Source organism: Zalophus californianus, chromosome 2, assembly GCF_009762305.2.
Source record: "Zalophus californianus isolate mZalCal1 chromosome 2, mZalCal1.pri.v2, whole genome shotgun sequence".
Taxonomy (NCBI): Eukaryota; Metazoa; Chordata; class Mammalia; order Carnivora; family Otariidae; genus Zalophus; species Zalophus californianus.
Genome location: NC_045596.1, coordinates 122019744 through 122037334, shown reverse-complemented (window position 1 = coordinate 122037334; position 17591 = coordinate 122019744). Strand labels below are relative to the sequence as shown.

Below are 17591 nucleotides of genomic sequence, written 5' to 3'. Positions count from 1 at the left end.
ATGAATTCCCAGTCTTCACAGATGAAACTACACTAATTAACACTACATACCACAGCTCTTATCAATTTTAGACGAAATTGTATAATCTCTTTTAAAACTAGAATTTTGAGGTATTTAGAGATGGAATGTTATAAAATACTTATACCTTAAAAAATGAGTCAAATAAAAGAATGAGGTACAGTTATATTTTCATGTATGAAAAGCATTCCTAGAAGTTCAATGAAGTGAGAAAAATAGAGCTATGTGCAAAATACTGTGTATAGTACGATTTTCTTAAGAAAACTGAGTGGGTAGAGGGATGGATGGGTGGATGGATGGATACTGTATATTATTTTCTTTTCTGGAGGGAGTCACAAGAAACTTAACATTTCTGGGGGAGAGTCAGGTACTAGAATATTTCACTTTTCATTAATTTTTCCATACAATTAAGATTTTTCCAATCAGATTCACATATTACATTAATTAAGGTCAACAAGAGTTCTCTGAGTATTAAGATTATGAACCATTTCATTTTTCCACGTAATATTTATCTGTAATAAAAGCAAATCCTTTTTCAATTTTAATTTTTATTTATTTTTAAAGATTTTATTTACTTATTTGACAGAGGGAGAGAAAGTAGGAACACAAGCAGGGGGAGTGGGAGAGGGAGAAGCAGGCTTCCTGCTGAGCAGGGAGCCTGATGCGGGGCTCGATCCCAGGACCCTGGGACCATGACCTGAGCCAGAGGCAGACACTTAATGATTGAGCCACCCAGGTGCCCCATAACAAAACCTTTTTTTAGAAAAAAAAAAAAAAAGAAACTAGCATTACGAGACACAGCATCTAACTTTTAGATCTATCTTTTCAGAAGGCCTTATGACACATTACTTTTTATTATGGGAAGTATAAGCATCAAGAAGGCAGAGAATTTTGTCAGGTTTGTCACACTGTATCCTTGACCTCTAGAATAGTATCTAGCACATAATAAATGCTCAGTGTTGAATGAGTGAATGAATAAGAACGTATCACTATGTCCAAATCTACATAGTAATGAGATGTTTTATATCTATTTACATATATTTAAGTATATATATGCAGTTACATTCTTATATCTGATGTCATTTAAAATATGAACACTGATAAGTATTATTTCAAAGTCTGTAATAACGTTGGCATTCAGTTGTACCCTGAGATGTTTGCGTTATGGCCTTTTTTTGTGTATTTGTCTTATTAAAGACTTCATGCATTCACATTAGCTGTATTTGGAACTTGGTCATAATAAAATTTAATCAAAATGTTTACTAAAGAACACTACTCTCATCATTTACCTTGTATATTTCAGATACTGATAGTTCTATCATAGTGACTGACTTAAATGGTTACTACTTCTAAGTTTCTGCAATAACACATTAATCATAAAATGCTAATTACTCATTAAATGTACTCAATTCCTAATTACATATTTAAAATTTCATGACATTTTATAGCTACCTGTTAGTGAAAATCCATTCATAGACATAACTGTATTGTTTTATTTTAAACATAACAGTGGCTCTTACTGATGTGGTATGCATAGATTTTTTTTTTTTTTAACTGTCAAAGTGTGTAGAAGTTGCCCTCTACTGGGGAACTAGAAAAATTATGTTGACATAGATTTTCAATTTTCTTAAAGACTCTTAAGTTCCTTGGTGTAATTTACCAGATGATCACTTCTTGCCAAAGATATAGAAGTGGTTAGCAGAAGTCATTTAAAAAATAAATATCTGACATGAATATCCTTACAGTCATTTCTGAGTGGAAACATTGGCTATTCTTCTTAAAAAACTTTTTTTTAAGATTTTATTTTTTTAAGTAATCTCTACAAATGTGGGGCTTGAACTCACAACCTCAAGATCAAGAGTTGCACGCTCTGCTGACTGAGCCAGCCAGGTGCCCCTCCTTCTTAAGAACTCTTTAGTGGCAATACCCAGTAGTGCTGATCCAGAAGTAATTGTGTAGGAATGAGTCTTCACTGAAACATTAAGAGGAATTAGCTATATATAATTATATAACCAAAAATGAGGATACTTTTTAGCAATTTACCCTAGGAATTTGGGGGATAAAAGTCTAAGCACTAAAAAAGCGCTCCTTTGCATTTTCCTGGGTCATGAGGTGAAATTTGATTATGCAGAAGTGATTTGCTTTTATTGATTATTAAACTTTTCATACCAGAAAAAGCACATGATCATAAGATGACAGAGTCTGTTTACCAGTTGTAATAAGCTGATCACCTCATCACTGTTCTTCCTTCTGCCTCTAGGAATTCTGCCAGGCTTTGGGTAGCACTGGCCTAGAGAGGTCAGGGTCTAGGATCCATCTTGTTCAGACCCCAGTATCACATTGTATGTTTTTCCTTTCCTGCCCACTGATATTTAATAAAAATCAACATGTTATTGAGGAGAAACCTGTTTAAAATACATGTTGGTGGTGATGGGGTGAGTCGGGGAAGGTGACTCCTAAAGTCAGCCTGAACATCAGAATCCTGCTGCCTTTGCCTTGGAAAGGTTAAGAGGGCTTGTGGACTAAGGATGCTCATGTGAGGACCCTTGGTCAGTTCCCCCCTTCTCCCAAATGAAGCCTCTCTGAATCACAAAGCTCAGGGCCAGTTTTCTAAGCTGTAGGAATGGCTTTAGCTAAGGAATATGATAAAAACCAGAGTAAATCAGACCATTGATATATGAGACAAGGCAAGTGGAGTGCAGCTGTCTCCATTCATTGTGTCCATCTTTGCACTCAGTATTGATCGTCACAGCTAGATCTAACAGCAGTGTGTGCTGTCACTTAGATGCATCCAAAAGGAGTGGATGGGCTCTGCCAAACCCATTCATTTCACATGTGTAGACATAGTCTGGTTGTTTGTTTGTTTGTTGTTTATGATCAAGGTCTGTCATAACTCTGACTCTTAGTTTTGATTGCACTGTTCTTTTGAATGTCTTATTTAAAAGAAAATCAATTTATAATTATTCCATATGTTTGCTTTAACATCCAGAGGCCTTCATTAAAAGCCCCTTCCCCAGATCTCCACAGATCACTTCTCATTGCCTCCCTTCTCTGTCCTCATTGACCCTCATACCATCCCCTCCCCTTTATCCTTCACATTGCTACCTTGCTTTCACAAAATTTTACACAAATGTTCTCCCATAGCCTTGCTGGAAATTCATGAGCCTTTTTGGGAGGAAGGGAGCACCTGGTCTAACTTTATTTTCTATGTCCTTTTTGCTTTAGACATATAGTAAATACAATAGTGCTGAGGAATAGTTTTCAGGTCTTCTCTGTGTAAGTTTTTCTCTACTCCTCTGGCTTATAGGAGGCAGTGTGGTATCAGAAATAAAAAAGTGGGCAGGGAATTTGAGGCACTTACCGTCCTCTTACTAGTGTTTCCACTAACTCTGAGGCTGTGGGCGAGAGACGCAACCTTCTTGGGCCTCAACTTTGCAATCTGTAAAGTGAGACCGCAAATTATTCTCGAGTTTCCTTTTAGCTAGAATTCTCTGATATCTCTAACTTGTCCATGAACTCCTAACCACTATATAAACACATGATGGTAGAGACCATGGGTTCTGGAGCCAGGTACATTGCTTGCCTCCCACTCTGGCACTTTTTGCTTGGGAATTTTGTATAATTCTTCTGTCTGTATATCTCCATTTTCTCCTTCATACAGTGGGAATCAGAGTGGCACCTTTCTCGGAGGGTTGTGGTGAGGATTGAATGAGTTAGTACATACGAAGAGTATAGAACATTTCCTGACACATACAGAGTAGGCCAGGCATTCAATAAATGTCAGCTAGTCTCATTATGATGACAAATACAGGGTTTTGAAACATCTCAGAAAGTGTGTGTTTCTCATCAAATGGATGTGCTATTCCCTGAAAGAAGCATTTGTGGATACACATTCATTCATTTATTCAGCAAAAAATGTATTAAATACCTAGTATGTGCCAAGTGTCCTGTTCTGTTAAAGGTATCAATGAGCAAAAATGGCAGATGCACATTAAATCTTTTAAGCCAATGCGTAGTAAATATTCAATGTTATTCTCATGGCCTGGAGAGAATCCCTTAGTGCATTCTTTTCATATATTCCTACACCACTGGCAGATTGTATTTGTAATCTTTGGTCCTATTTTTAATTTATATTACATATTTTATGTTCGTTTCCTACAATCCGTTTTCTGAATATCTTTTTAAATTTCCTACTTCCTCCTTTGCTCGATTTTTTTTTTCCTTTCTAACAACTTTTCTTCCCTTTGGACCATCTCTTGACCTCTCAACCTTTATTTTTATTTCTTTGGCTGGGGTTCTGCCTCCTGGTACTTCCTACAGCCTAGCCATAATCTCTATAAGCTTCTCTTTTCTCACGTATAAAATTGGGATAATCAATTTATTTTTGGAATTTCAAATTAGGTAATGTTTGTGAAGCACAGCTCCTAGTGCATTATGTCCATTTATAAATGTTGACTATTGTTATGAGGCCAGTATTTAGTATCACTGAAACTACCAGCTCCTATGTATAAGATTCAGACACTTTGGCTGACCATTGCGTAACGTGGGACCATCCTCTTGACATTTTAAGAGAGTTGTGCTTCTTGTATATAATATTTGTTGTGCTGCTAATGATCCTTCATGGGAGGAAGGGAGCACCTGGTCTATGTATTCCCAGGGAAGAGAAAACCACCACGACACACCAGATTGCAGCCATGTGACCACAGTGGAGGCCTCCAGGTCAAATTGAACCTTGACAAATCATTGCTCAGCTATGAAAGCTCGTGTCATCAAAAAAGCAATTTTGACTTAGTTTCCTTTTGCTGCCTCTTTGGTCCAATATATACTCTACAGATAAGCATTTTTAAGAGGCTCCTTTGGAAAATTATCGCATGTTAAATCTGTAAACTTAGAAGACATTTATGTGAAAGATCCTTGAAAAATACAGAGAATTCCCATATCCATCTCACCTTAGGCTTTAACTGAACTTCAGCTTGTCCTTAGCACTCTTAATCTAGATAGAAAAAGCCAAGTTAATAGTTTTAATACAGGTCTATGAGTTTACATAGTCAGAAAAGAAGATTTACTTTTTCAGTTAAAGAATAAAAAGAAAAATCATGAGTTTGAACACTGTTTTTTCAGCCTTAACATATATTCACCATATTCTAATTAGCAATGTACATGTTATTTCCCTTTTGTGGTCTTGTGTTTATCCTCTTTCTCATACAGCTCTGGATATTAGGACCCTAAACTCCGTACATTCTGCCCACTACCCAGCTTCCTGCTATTCATTCGGCCCCCTTCCCTCCCCCACCCCCTGGCCTTTCCCTTTGCTTCCATCATCTTTGGCAAAGAGAATCATCTTCAGATTAGAAATGGTAAAGTAAATATTGGCAAAAGGAAAGTAGGCCCAAGATAAGCAGACTCTATCTTCTGACCCAGACAAATTACTTCACAGGGTCCTGAGAAAACTAACATTTGAGATTGCTGAATTGCTATCTTTGACAAATCATAAAGAAAAGGAATAGAATCAGCAGCTGGGCATGTGCAAATGTCACTGCAAATATCAAAAAGGGGAGGAAACTAGATTTTACACACTATTAACTGGTAATTTTGTCTTCAGTCTAGAGAAAAATTAAAGAATGGGTATTTAAGTTGTGTGGTATAAGCAGTTACAAAGGAACATGCTGTGATGTTTGGAAGGCAGTGTGGGTTCACCAAAAACCCAAGTTATTAAAAGTAAAAGTTTGTTACACTTAGGCAATTCTTTTTAAAATATAGCTGCTAATCCAAAACAACATTTCAGAGCAGGGATCCAAACTACAGCCCTTGGGCCAAATTTGACCACGCCCATTTGTTTACTTACTGATTTTGGTTGCTTTTCAGCTACAGCACAGTTGAGTAATTGTAAGAGTCTGTATGGGGCAGGAACTAAATCAGTTCTTTTTGAATTACAAAGTATTCTGGAGATCTTGTTAAAAATGCAGATGATGATACAGTAGGCCTGGGATTGGGGCTGAGATTCAACAATTCCTGACAGGCTTCCACGCGAGGCCAGTGCTGACGGCCCAGAGGCCACAGTTCAATCTAGCAAGGATCTAGATTTCAAACATACATTTAGCAAATTCCCCAATTTAAAAAGAGAGAGAGAGTGAATTATGAGTTGGAAAGCAGTTCAGTTGGTTAGACTTTTACTTATTTTAATCATAATGTCCAAGGAATGTTAGGGGATCAATGTCATGTTGGAGAGGTTTTTCTGGTCATTTAAAAGTGACTATCTAATTATCATTCTCCTGTACAAGTGGGGATATTTGAAGGGAGCAATAATGAGCTTGATAGCTCAAATGTTGAGATAACCAATATCAGCTGGGTTGGCCTGCTGGACATGTCCTCTGTTGGAAGACAGTTCTCCATGTGTCTGTCAATCTCTGTATACATCTTGTCGTCAGAGGCACTGATGGCCCTTTGTTCTCAACTGTCTTCTCAGGGATGTTTCTATAGTGAATGGCCTTGAAAGATAGAAATAGTATCTCCCTCCAGAGCAAATGGCAAGTTTGCTTACTGCCTTAGAAATATAAAGATAGTATTTCCCTCTAGAGCAAATGATAGGTATGCTTTCTGTCCATTACAAAAGATTTGGATTTCCTAAACTCAGTGTTCCTTTTCTGTAATGCAACCCACCGTAGGTGCAGGCATCCATCTGAGCCCATTTAGCCCACCTTGCTTGACTTGGGGGCAAGGGGAACTGATGCTTAGGTTGCTTGCTTTCCTGTGAGTGATACAGTCCTGTGGCTATGACCCAGGAGTCTTGTGTTTTCGTCCAGCATCCATGAAGCCATGGCCGACTAACTTGTTACCTTCACAAGATGGTAAAATCCCAGCCCCTTCACTGTCTTAGACACCTGTTCCCATTAGTCACAGCACGGGTTTCCGATCACCAACTTGCCCCTGCCTGAACCTGTCTCCCCCTTGGCTTAGTAAAACATTTCACCTTCTACTTAATATAGAAAGTAAAAGCTCTTAAATGAAAGCCCCTTCAGCTTTCTAACATCAGACACGTACAAGTTTGTCTTCATTTGTACCTAATCTATCCTTTTCTCCGCTTTTTACAATGAAGAGCTGTCAGCCTACCTCCTTCCTGAAGTTAAACCCGGTAGCTGTGCACTGGGACTCCTTCCCTGCTGCCTCCTTAAGGTAGTAAGGATAATCCCTTCTCTTTTCTAAACCTCCACCCCCCCTTACCCCATTGGCTTTTTTTTCTTTTAATGAATTTTGGGGATCTTCCAGTTTCTCCTTTCTAAAGCAAAGCAAACAAACAAGAAAACAAAAGCCAGCAAACTTCCTTTCCCTCCAGTTATGGCTCTATCTCTCCTCCTCTTGATGGCCAGATTTCTTGAAAGAATGTCCAAACTGTCTCTCTCTCTCTCTCTCTCTCTCTCATCTTCCCTCTTAGCCCTCAATCCAGCTTAACTTCCACACTAGTTATTCCACTGAAACCATTTTCTGCTAGGCCTCCTCTGAGCTTTAATATGTACTCTGTATTCCTGAATGTCTTCCCCTCTCTGTAATAGTAAACCACCAACTGTCTGATGGAGACTCGCTCATCTGTAGCCGCTGTCCACCCTAGTGCGAGCTTCTGTCCCATCTAGTCAACTACTTCAAGTGTCCCTCATTGGAGGCCTTGTAGACACCTCAGATTCATCATCTTCCTGAAGTAAAATTAATCTACGTACATCCCAAGTCTACCATGGCTCAGTAATTGGCTCCACAACCTCCCTATTTGGCCAAAAAAATCATTTAATTTAGAAGACTAAGAAGCCCTCCCTCCTTCCTTTTTATCACCACGCCTCCCTGAATATTTAGTTAATCTACCAGTCTACATTTCAAATACTTCTTGAGGATGTGATATCTCTGTCTTGATCACTAAGCTTCCATCACCTTAGCCCAAATCCACCCCTGCCTGGATTTCTGAACAGCCCCCTCATTAGTCTCGCTCCTGTTAATTTCCCACCATTTTAACCTCTTTTCTAAACTATACCCAGAGTGATTTCTGCCTAAACATGGGTATCATCCAGCCCTGGTCCCAGGCCCTTCCCTTAGATCCATGCCTTCATAATTCTTTCAGTGGCTTCCCCTTACTTTGAAATGAAGCCACACTTCTCACCATGGATGATTAGGCCTTCCTGCTTTGTCTGGCTTCTAGCTTCATTTCTCACATGGCCCTCCCCACACTCTACCCTTCACCTGCAGTTGGCTCTATGTTCTTCTTGCCTCCAAAGCCTTTGTACAGCCCCTCCACCCTCCCTGTGTTCTCTCCCCACCCGCCTTCTCCGGGGCTGTCCCTTCTCTACGTGGCCCGCTCCTACTCTGCTTTCGGTTCTCATCTGAACTGTTCTTACCTCCCTGTTAAGCACTCTCATAGTATGCTGAGATTGTAATTTTAAACACTCACCATTTTATTGTGGTTGCTTTTCTGTCTTCTGTAAAGCACTGAGGGCATCGGTTGTGCATGTTTCATTCACCACTAGCCCTCATCTAGTGGGGCCTGACACAGTAGTCACCAAGTAGGTATTTGCTGAATTTATCAGTGACAGACCAAAATCTCAGAAGATACTAGGCCAAACCTAAAAAGATAACACTTAATATATACATATATATATATATATATATATATATAAGACCCTTAATTTTGGTCTGAAGAAATGTCACAATCTTTTGGGAATAAGACAGTAGAGGTATTTCTTAACAGACATGTTGAAGTTACAGAAGAATGGGTAGAACTGCTTTCTGTAATGGGAACTCCTCATGGCCAAGGACCATAGTGTAAATTAAAGATAAAATATGGACATATCATATCAGGGACGTAGCTTGAAAAACCAAAAATTATTCTAAGTGCATTGGTGAGGTAAACAGTGTTTACCAGTGGTTGTAGGACAAGAAAAAATAGGAAAGAAAGAACAAAGGTCTTCTAAGATAGTCTTCAAAGACAAACCAGGGACTTCACAGAAACTATTTTCTGGAGTTTTATGTAAAAGTCCACTTCAAAATGCCTGCAGTTTTATGTGCGTAGGAGACTTTGGAATCCTTTTCTCCTCAGCTCCCGTGATGTCTGATACATGGTTAGCACTCAGTAAATGTTTAATTAAATGTATGTCATTGAGACAAGCCAGCTGTCATTCCTGCAAGGCCTCACAGGGTAACGTTGCTCACATGGAGTCCCCATAATCCAGAAATAGATACTTAGCTTTGCAGGTCCAGAAACTCACTGTGGTTAGCACACCTCAATATGGTTGTGTGTTAGGAGCCTGAGGCCAGCTAGTCAGCGTGCTCTCTTTCTATCAAAAATGCTACTTGGAAAACAAAATTATTTTTCGATGTTTTCTTGGCAAACGTGGACTCAGACTAGAGAGAATTGACTGGATGTTTTTAGTGTCTGGTGTTATCTAGCTCCAATAGTCTGATGCACCTGTCTTTACTATAGTGCCCTGTGCCTGGCAGACACACCAGAATGCTCAAGCCAACTGCTAGACACCTTCTTCCCCTGACAGAGCTATGAACATACTGAGAAATGTTTAATTTGGGGATGTTGAGCCATTTACTCTGTGAAGGTCCAGTTTGAAAGAGGAAAGTTCAGGCAGGGGAGAGGAAACAGGCCCTTCCCCACCAGTCAACCCACGACTTTCTTTCCAGCTAGGCTCCTAATGTCTTTTTCTTTGCTTTATGAAGTTTACTGAGTTGTTTACTCTGAGATTCATGTTTATCAGGTCATATTCTCTGGAGACCACATATCCTGACCATACCGCCACTTTATAATTTATTGCTTAGGATGTATTGGCAGATCTCACTCATTTACATATTGGTTCAACAAGAATAAGCTTCTCTTCAACTTTTTAAGATATCACTGTATACTGACCATCAGACAACATGTGAAGACAAATTGGGAGTTTTAGTTGGCATTAATCCTTAAAAAAAAGCCATCTTTGCATTAACATAAATGCAAGGTTCAGAGTAAAGGAGCTGTCAAAGTAGAATTTTCAAAAGCTGAAAACATGACTTTCTTACAAATATAGAATGAGCACGTATCAGACATTTATTTAACTGAATAATAGGGGAATCAGCAGGATGGTAAAGTTGATTTCTAAGAGATTATAGAAATGGGGATTATAGAGGCGCCTGGGTACCTCGGGCGGTTAAGCATCTGACTCTTGGTTTCAGCTCAGATCATGACATCCGGGTTGTGGAATCGAGCCCTGTGGTGGTGGGGGGGGGTCCACCGGGGCGGGGGTCCACGCTCAGCAGGGAGTCTGCTTGGGATTCTTTCTCTCCCTCTGCCCCTCCACCACCCCTCCCTCCCTCCCTCTCTCTCTCTCATAAATAAAATTAAAAAAAAAATAAATAGGGATTATATAGTCCATCAGAAAAGAATACCAAAATAATAGGTTAAGGACAAAATTGGCTAATTCCTACATGGTCTTAAGACCATGACCTTTGTGGTGGTTTTTTCTACTAGACAGAAATTATTTCTATATATACTGGACAGTGCTGTGTAAGTTAGTATGTAATTTCTGAGCCCCAATTAATAGTAAATAGAAGTCAAAGGTATATCCCTCCAGGTAATTAAATAATCCTTGGATTGGCCTGTTAGACAATGCTCCAGGATGACAGCTCCAAGTTTTGGTCAGTTGTCATGAAGTGAGTCCTGTGGACTCTTAGGTTCACCTGAATGAGATTATGTCTAAGAGGAGCCTCAGAACCCAACCCTAGGGGAATGGTGTTGGGGCGGGGGGTGGGGGGGCTGCCTAAGGACCTTTAGGCTGGAGAAGACTTAGTGTGGGGACCCAAATGCTCACCTTGGCATTATTCTTAAGTTGTAGGTTTGAGGCAATAGTTGAAGAGTGCAGAGATCTTATTTATACCACTCAAAAGCAGCAGTTAAAGGCCATTACAAGGCAGGAGCGGTGAGACGTGCCCTAAGTTGCTCCAAGGGGAAGGCAGGGCGACAGTGGAGGTGGTTTGGGATCATTGATAAGAGAGCTTCCTTATTGTGAAAGAGCTTCATCGAGGCCAGTGTGTGCCTTCAGAACAAGAACATTGCCTCACTGTGAGTTCTCTGGCAAAAGCACAGCCCTCATAGCCTCACCTCAATGGTGAGCAAGTGAGGGAGACAGAGGGGTCACACTTCAGATGAGTTTCTGTCATTCTGTAAAAATTAAGTGATTGCCTTTTAATTAAAAAATAAAAAGCACCTTTTCCAAGACTTAACATTCAACATCCTGGAGACAGACGCCTAAGAACTCAGTTTTGGTTTCTGTGTGATCACAATAGTTGTTGCAGCAAAACCTTTTGATAACATTTTCTCTTTTAAAAAAAATGATAATTCACTTAGGTTTTGCCTTTTTAACTAATATTTCTGGTGAGAGAGGTGTATTTACAGTTTTGTTGTTGCTTTTGTTGTTATTTAGGTGTTTGGGTGTTTTTTTTTTTGGCTTGTATTGTGACTAAATCTCAGTGTCTGAGATTTGACACTTTTTTTTCCTTCCCACTAGAGCCATTGAAATATATTCACCCAGTCATTCACATCAGAGGTGTAAATGGATTTTCTGAAGGTTTTTTTAAGCGCCAATCAAAGCCAGTCACTTTGTGACTTGACTTCTTCAGGTGTTGGAATCAGAAAGCTTAACACTCCATCTCAATTGCAAGGATGCTAAAACTATGTCTTGACCTTGAATCTGCAAGCAGAGGAGTAACATCTTTTGCTAGAAGTGCTCATCCACCACCTCTTTGGTTTTATCCATTTGCATGGGACTTACTGGGGAAAGAGAAAAGAGACAATCAAATTGAGCCTTCTATATACCCGAGAGAAAAGAACATGTTTATTTGACTTTCCAGCTCCCAGTGATTGTTGCTGTTACAGTTTACATTTTCAGCTCACCCTTTTTACCATGATATTTGTAAAAACCTGACTTTAAAAAATGTATCAACCGTGTCAGACAAAGGCTGATTTCTCAATTTGTTTCATGTCATCAAAAAGACATACTGAGTTTGAAGCTCCTCTCAGGTTTACTCTTAAAATATAACCCTGAGGAAATACGGTAAGACTGCCAAGATTTTATTTACACCATTCAGGCTCATAGGCTGTGGAGTCAGGGAGATAGAGCTTGAATTCCTGGCATTGCCTCTGCCTACTTCACTCGCTATCTCTGAGACTCAGTTTCCTTCTGTAGGAGATTGGGATAATAATAGTACCTACCCCATAGGGTTGTTGTGAGAGTTCCATAAGATAACATTCATGAAGTCCTTAGTACATCATCGATGTGAAATAAGTGCTCCATAAATGTTGGCTATTAGTATTTTGATAATTATTATAATGACTCCACTAAAACTTACGGTGTTCTTGTCACGATTAATGGCATTGTGACTGACTCACTTCCTAATACAATTGAAAAACAGATTTCATCACTGTTTAACAATTCATTCTTAATTAATGAAATTGAATCAACATTTTTGAGAAAATAATGAGGAATCTTAAATCCAGAATTAGAAAACACATCTATTTGCCAGGAAATTTTTAATATTTTAGGAACAAATACCGTAAGTCTTTGGAAGAACTGCAAAGAAGCTATTGTGTGTTGGGAACTATACACTTGAAATATTCAGGCAGGAAAACCTGCAGATAATAGTGCTCTGCCTTCCAAAGTAAAGTCATCTTAAGAATTGGTTATCACCTTGAGAGCAAGATCATACAGCAACTAATCACTACACATATGTCCTAAGCAGAACTCCGTAGAGAACTGTACTGGTTGCTGAAACCTGCCACCCAGGACCAGTGGTGTAGCGGAGTCAGTTCTGGATTTGGGGCTGAGCAAAAAAGTAGGCTCAAATCCAGGTTTTGCCTTTGCCATTTATTCGCTGTATGACTTCGGGCTGTTTGCTTGGCTTTTCTAAACCCTGGTTTCCTCGTCTATAAAATGGGCCTATGATGTAACCTACCTCCTTCAGTAGGGGAGGGCCAAATTTTAAAACGTGCTGTGTGAAAGTGCTGAAGCAAAATACCATTACTAGTCCTCGTATTATTACTAATACTTTTAGTATTCCTCTGTGGCAAAGGAAAATTAGTGGTCACCAGGAAGAATGTGGGTCCCTATGTACTTATATGACGCCAGGGTGGTTTTACCTCCTCTAATATAAGACAGTTGTCCTCTGAGTGTTGACAATGCTCAACCTTTGTCCTAGTTGACAATTCTAATCCTATCACAGATACCATACCTCGTTTCTTATAAGTGTTATTAGTGCTGTTGGTGTTTCATAATTAACATTAACGTAAGTTTCTATTTTCTTTTATCTGGATTTGGGTAAATTGACAGATAACAAAGGAAAGACTGGTTAGCTTATAAGCCAAGTCCAATTTTTTTCTCCATATATGAAATTATTTACCACTTCACTGTACCTTTACTTGACATTCTTCAGTAGTTTGCCATTGTTGATAAGATCAACTTCAGGATCCCTCTTCTGGCCACGAGGTCCTTGGTGACTTGGTCTCTGATGCCTCTGTTTCATACTTTCTTCCCACCCTGCTCAACTTTGTATAGCTCTATGAATTCCCTTCCCTCTTCCTGGAAAATCCTTGTTTTCCTTTCTGCCAGATCAGTTTCCATTAATTCTTCTAATTAATGGAACAGTGCCTGGTATATAAGTGAACATTGAATAAATGTTTAAGCAAATTGACTTGAAATCAGAAGGCGCCCACATAGACTGAAACAGCCAGATATTTTCATTTCCACATGGCCTTGGAAAGTTTGGAATTCCTCCTAAAGTCTGAATATATTTCATATCACTGAAGGACAGTAGCTCTTAAATATTACTTCGGCATTTTGCACATTTAGCTCTCCTAAATGTGCTGAGGAGAACCTGTTTCATAGACACCAATGGAGTTGATAAGGCACAATACATATTTTAATTAACAGATTAGAAATAAAGCACTTAAAGTGTTGTATTCATTATTACCAGCTGCAAAAGTTTGCACAATAAAGAAGCGTTTATTCTATTACTTAACAATAAAACAAGCTCATGTGTGAATCTTCACTTGTGGTATATTGCCTAAGAAAGTCATAGTAGCAGTGTTCATATAAGGTAGCCAGTCCCTCTTGGGCCATATCCAAAAGAATTTAGTTATTGTAATGATGAAAGGATTTCATATAAATACCAAAAGGACTTTTTTCCAAATGTAACGAAGTGGTCCCAGACCTTAGATCCTGGGCACAGTATAGTCTCTGTCTGTCTGTCTCTCTCACACACAATACACACACACACATACATATACACACACTCTTTGGAATTTTAAAGTTCCAAGTAGAATTCATTAATAACAATATGAAATGCTTTTTCTTGTATAAATCATAATGAAGTGTTGAGCGATAAAGGAAGAACTAAGAGGAGCGAATAATCATCTGCTGCTCTAAAACTGAAACCTGTCATGTTAACTCCCAACTCAAACACCTAGTTTTAAAGATTTACCTTCAAGAAACCTAAAAGCTTGTATCCTGCCTCATTGACAACAGCCTCAAACTGTTTCCTGTCATTGCAGAAAACAAATCTTTTGCTCCTTTCTGCCTAGGGGAGGCAGAGGGACTGAGGTGGTCCTATGTGGCTGAATTAGATGAAAGACTTGCCTTCCACCATGGAGACATGGAGTCTAATCAAGTGAAATGAGTTTTGAGATCCCAGCTCATTTCCTAGGGGAGATCGGTTCACATTACAAAATCACGACATCTCATTCATCACAGCTGACGTGGTCTTTGCTCAGGAGAGGACTCCACCTGGGACTGAACCACCTGTCTTCTCTTGAAAGGGGGCACTTTATCCAAGTTAGAGTTGAAAGCCTTGGAGTGAGAAGGCTTGCCAGCTTCACCTGAGTGCTACATGTGCAACACGGAAGGCAACTTCCGTTTTAAAAAGGGCAGACGAGTTTAAGGAAGGTCGGTGGTTGTACTTTTAATGGTACCAAATACAAATAATTGTAATAGAGATGCTAAGGCTTTATGGTAGAGAGAGCCAAGACGGGGGCTCCCTCATCTTTATCATCTCGAGTTTATTAAACGGAGGTGAGAAGGATCAACATTTCCATGCATCGGAGTTTAAAATGGCAAAGAAAGTGTCCTGCCTGCCAGGCTGATAAATGATCATCATCTCTTTTATTTCTTTCAGGGCATCGTTATAACACCCCTGCTACTGCTGCTTTTTGTGAGTATTTTGATGTTGTCTTTAATTCTTTTATTAAAAGTCATCTACAACCCTTTAAGAAAGGGCATTAGGATAAAATGGAAATTTGAATCCTTTTGCACCACTTTGCATCATATTTTGAACTGTTCTTCCAGTTGAACTGTGACCAAATAATAACAAGTCGACACAAAGGATCTCTGTGGTCTCATGATCCAAGGACAGCATCAGAGCCATTATTAGGCCTCTGACTCCAGGGCTAAATCATTAATTATTGCAAATTAATGACCTGTGGCATAGGTCACAGATATATGCTCTTTCTTTTCTCATTAGTAGAATGCTAGTGACCCAGTGTTTGCTAGAAAGAGCCTTGGACCAGGGGACCAGAGAAAAGTTTCGTTCCAAGGCTTATAGTACCTGGCTTTCTCACTCTGGGGAATGCTGCCTGAATTTTTCCATCCGTAGAATGGGAAACAATAACACCTACCCAGGCTGTCTGCCAGGGATAATGAAATGTGCTTCAGAAATAAAAAATGCCAGCCACTAGTTAACTAAACAAAAATTTTTCTGAAAAGAAGAACTGCTAATTAACGGTCTTATTTCTTTTGGCGCTAAGCATATGAGAAATTAGATGAAAGATTAAAATAGAAATTAATGTTATCTCATGCTGAGAAAAGCATATGTAATCATGAACGATACCTAAAATATTTTATGAACTGTGCATTTTTCATACACAACATTTCCCAAATATAAATCACTCCACTCATCACTGAAATGGAGTTGGGGATCGTTTCTGGGCGAGAAATGTAGCTGTTTGACTAGCACTATTTGTCAGTGAATTAAAACTATGGGGAAAATTTATTTAATTATAGTGTAATTACCCAAGTTGGAATTCAATTAGAGTAATAGTGTGAGGGACTTCATTTCTTACAAGCTGTGTAGGAAGTGGAGAGGGAGAGATGCCCTCCTAAACAGTTGGATTCTGCATCTTTCATGAAAGACATTACCTTCAAGTAATAACCCTCAGCTTCCCCATCCCTTCTGAAATGTTGGCTCCATGCTGACAAGGTTAAGAAGAGTCAAATCATCAGATCGCTTCACTCAGCATAACAAACCTCATTAATTTGGATTCTACCAATTCAGAATTCGCAGTGAGTCACATTAATACTGAAGTGAATATTGATTTGCATTCATTTGGAAGAAAAGTCTTGGTGTGTGCCCAACTGCTCACTAGATGTGAGGAACTGGGATCACCGCTTGGTGTTTTTTCCAAGACCTTGGGTCACGATTTCTGAGGGGCAACCCTCAAAAGGCACAGGATGCAGGCCAGTCTGAGGACCCCTCAGAAGACTTGTGGGAAAGCACAGTACATGGTTATGTAGTGCAGGTTTTCTCCACTGCAGAAAACTGGCATCTCTTTCTCATGTGACTCTTTTAAGATGAGCTGGGGAGAAGCCACAGCCACAGCCATGGGGTTTAGAACTAGGGTAGCACTGTGGAATATCCCAGCGTCTGGAATCTCTTGGGCCCTGTTTCAGCTCATGACTACAGAACCAGATGAGTTCTTTTCTCCTTCTCCTGCCCATTTCCAGCCATAACAAGAAATGTTCTCAGCTCGTTAACATGATGACATCACACTGTTGCAAGCTTTCCCCTACTCTTAGACCCAGAGGCTGGTGAGCTTTAGTTGGCTCAATATTTTAAAATAATAGAGCTTGGGGCACCTGGGTGGCTCAGATGGTTGGGCGTCTGCCTTCGGCTTGGGTCATGGTCCCGGGGTCCTGGGATCGAGCCCCATATCGGGCTCCTGGCTCAGCAGGGAGCCTGCTTCTCCCTCTGCCTCTGCCTCTCCCCCTGCTCATGCTCTGTCTCTCTGTATCTCTGTGTCTCAAATGAATAAATAAAATCTTAAAAAAAAAATAATAGAGCTATAAGAATAGTGAAAGAGACCCCAAGACCCTCAACTTCAAAGTTTAATGCTTCCTCTCTGAGCTAACTCACTATGCTGTCCCAATAGATTCCATGACATCATCACACAACATCAATAGATATGTCTGTGTTACATGACCTTACATCATATGCACGGTATATAACACTTTTTGTCTGTTAGGGTTGTCATGCATTTCACAAAGCAAGGTCATTGCTTTAAACACTTGAATTACCAGGCTTCATTTACTGAGTAGGACAGAAACCTTAGCAACTTAAATTGGAACACATTCCATAAAAGATGTAGTGTTTTCTTGTCAGCACCCCTGTTATGGGTTGAATTGTGTCCTCCCAAAAGATATGTTGAAGTTCTAACCCCTAGGACATCAGAATGTGACCTTATTTGAAAATAGGGTCATTGCAGATATAATTATTTAAGATGAAGTCATACT

The 17591-nt window shown here is 39.5% G+C and overlaps 1 protein-coding gene across 10 annotated transcripts in view; it reads left to right on the top strand.

The window, feature by feature from the left end:
* The window catches only part of SLC10A7 (solute carrier family 10 member 7), a 282178-nt gene that overhangs the window by 171958 nt on the left and 92629 nt on the right, over positions 1–17591 (top strand). For all 10 annotated transcript variants that reach the window (XM_027598365.2, XM_027598359.2, XM_027598358.2 and 7 more), the window contains one exon: positions 15202–15237. In XM_027598365.2, the coding sequence (XP_027454166.1) occupies positions 15202–15237 (36 nt within the window). The remainder of the gene's footprint in view (positions 1–15201; positions 15238–17591) is intronic.